Source organism: Dysidea avara, chromosome 12 (genome assembly GCF_963678975.1).
Source record: "Dysidea avara chromosome 12, odDysAvar1.4, whole genome shotgun sequence".
Taxonomy (NCBI): Eukaryota; Metazoa; Porifera; class Demospongiae; order Dictyoceratida; family Dysideidae; genus Dysidea; species Dysidea avara.
The window spans coordinates 20,430,472-20,433,164 of NC_089283.1; the positions used below are offsets into that span (position 1 = coordinate 20,430,472).

General features: G+C 40.2%; 1 protein-coding gene across 1 annotated transcript; it reads right to left on the reverse strand.

Annotated features, from left to right (window-relative positions):
• Positions 1-1,417: 1,417 nt before the first annotated feature.
• Positions 1,418-2,413, reverse strand: LOC136240368 (diaminopimelate epimerase-like). Its single transcript, XM_066031323.1, has one exon. It carries the CDS (start codon positions 2,326-2,328, stop codon positions 1,489-1,491), a length of 840 nt encoding a protein of 279 aa, XP_065887395.1. The 5' UTR covers positions 2,329-2,413; the 3' UTR covers positions 1,418-1,488.
• Between the last annotated feature and the right edge of the window lie 280 nt (positions 2,414-2,693).

Genomic DNA, 2,693 nt, shown 5'->3' on the forward strand with positions numbered 1-2,693 from the left:
CAGAGCCTCAGTTACAATTTACCAGCTCATATAACTCCATTACAACTACTCCGATGGACTACCAAATATAATTGAACAGTCATTTTCAATTTTGGATAAATGGCGGACCTGCTATACATACTTGTACCCCTGTAACAACCTGTCTTAGATCAATACATTCAATGAAGTTTTTATAGAGAAGTTTCCAGCTTATGTGTATGTTGTGTGATAATTATTTGTTTGTCTTGTTTTACAGGAATGTTTAACCAATCAATGCCATGTATGCATACGTAGAGATGGCTGAACCTGACACAGTCAGGTGAGAACACATTGCAACTTGTGCACACGGAGGGAAATTTTGATGGTATCTTATTGAAGAAACTACAGCAGAAAACACTTGGTAGAAATGTAAAATGGAATTTACTAATGCAGTGTATTGTACACATTGAATCTATTAAGGAAGTTAAGGCAAATCTCAGCTCTGTTTGAAGGCACCACAGTTGAACCCCTGCATTCTGTCTCTTATGTTCTTATAAGTCCAACACCTAAATAACTCCTAATTATCTCATTGAGGCAAGCCCCAGTATTGTCAGTTGAGCATCACATGCACTAGAAAGCCACACACTTGGTAGTTGAAATGGTACGCACATTGCTTACACGAAAATTTTCTGAAGAAACCAGAAATCCCCACACTTAGTAGTTGAAATTGTATGCATGTCACGTGCATGAAAATCTCCTGAAGAACACATGCAGTATCGAAACGGAAAGGGAGGAGAGAAGACAATGTGACAGGGCCCATGCAAGAATCAAAGACTAACAAGGTTCAGCATAAAATAATCAATTATTGATGCTTTGTTCTATAGTGGCATTCTATATAGAGTGGGAGAGTGACAGCTAGGCATGCTGCAATGAACGGAAAGCTGTACTTTACCTACTAATAAGAAGGGAAAGACACATGATGTTTGTATGGGGGAATATATTCAACAAAAACACTCATCAGTCAATAGAATACATGCTCGACACCATTCAACAGTTCTCTATCACCATGCAGTAGAGATGTAGCTAGGTGTTATTATTTGATCAAAAGTGAACTTGGCGCAGTGATTTTGTACATGGAATACTGAGAGTTAGGTAGCTACAGTATGTAGGTACTCTCCCCCATACAAAACATTATGAGACATGTACAGTTATAGCAATATTTCAACAAAGACCACTGTAGCACTGTCCAAGGGGTCAACACACTCCAGCTTTTTAATAAAATTTTGTGCACCCAATTCAACTGTTAACTACTGATCCTATAGCTATAGCACCATGTGATCCTAGGGACCCATATATAAGAAGGCAGATTTAAGCAGTTTTAGCTATAGGGTCTATAACAAAAAAAAAAAGACATATCACATCTAAGTTTGCCCTGTGCTATATAGTTCCACAAAAAAAATACATTTTGCTCAGCAATGATAGTAAATAAAAACATAAATATAAAAGCTGTACATAATAATAAAAATTGATTCATACTGTAATTTCCCCGTCATATACGTGTGTGGCTGGACCAGTCATCATTACTGGATGTCCTTCACCTTGCCAGCTAATCTGCAGGTCTCCCATGTGAAAATGTACTGTGACTACCTCATCCAGTAAACCTTGTAATCTCCCGGCCACTACCGCTGCACATGCACCAGAGCCACAAGCCATAGTCTCTCCAACAGAACGCTCACAAACACGCAACTTGATTTCTGAGGGTGACACAACTTGCATGAAACCAACATTGCACTGCTCTGGGAAGCATGGATGCTGCTGAACTTTTGGACCAAATTCTTTTACAGGTACTGAATGGACATCATCTACTACCATCACAGCATGGGGATTTCCCATTGATACTACCATGACTTTTACCCAGTCACTTCCATCCAGATCTAATGTGTACTCGATACTTCGTGCACTGGTCACAAATGGGACTCTTTCTGGGTCCAATATAGGCTCACCCATGTTAACAGTTACTTGACCGTTCTGTTTAATACGTAGCTCCATCAGTGTCTTCACAGTCTGCACCCGGATAAGGTCCTTGTTAGTGAGTTTATTGTCACGGACAAAACGTGCTAGACAGCGAACTCCATTACCACACTGTCCAGCTTCGTATCCATCAGTGTTTATTATACGATAGTTAAAATCCACGTCTGAACTATTAGGTGGACATATTAGAAGCAACTGATCAAATCCTACTCCAGTGTGACGACAGGATAGTTTATGGATCAGTTCTGGTGGCCAGTCAGTGCGACCTCCTCGAGTTGTGTCCACGACTATGAAATCGTTGCCTAATCCGTGCATCTTGGAAAACCGCACTAGAGACATGCGTCTTGTCGTGTTTTCTCTTAGCGAATCGAGATGATGATGAGATCGAGTGACACTCTCGCCCTCCACATGAGGGTCACGGGCGCTAATCAACACTGAAGCGCCCCTTGATGTACGACCACATTATTATATTACATTTATTACTGTGCAGCAATCAAAAGATTATAACGCACAGGTGTGATCATAAAAGTTACTTAAGTTATTACAAAACTCATTAGGGGTAGCTAGAGGAATTAATTACATCAGCGGGGAGTTGGTTCCATAATTTGATGGTTGATGGGAGAAAGGAAAATTTGTACGCATGTTGGGTTTCCAACTCAAAATAAGAAGGTGCTTCCTTTTGTTGTTTCTGGTGATTTTCACAC

Coding starts and splice junctions, on each gene's coding strand:
- LOC136240368 (XM_066031323.1), bottom strand. CDS start 2,328: ATGTCTCTAGTGCGGTTTTCCAAGATGCACGGATTAGGCAACGATTTC.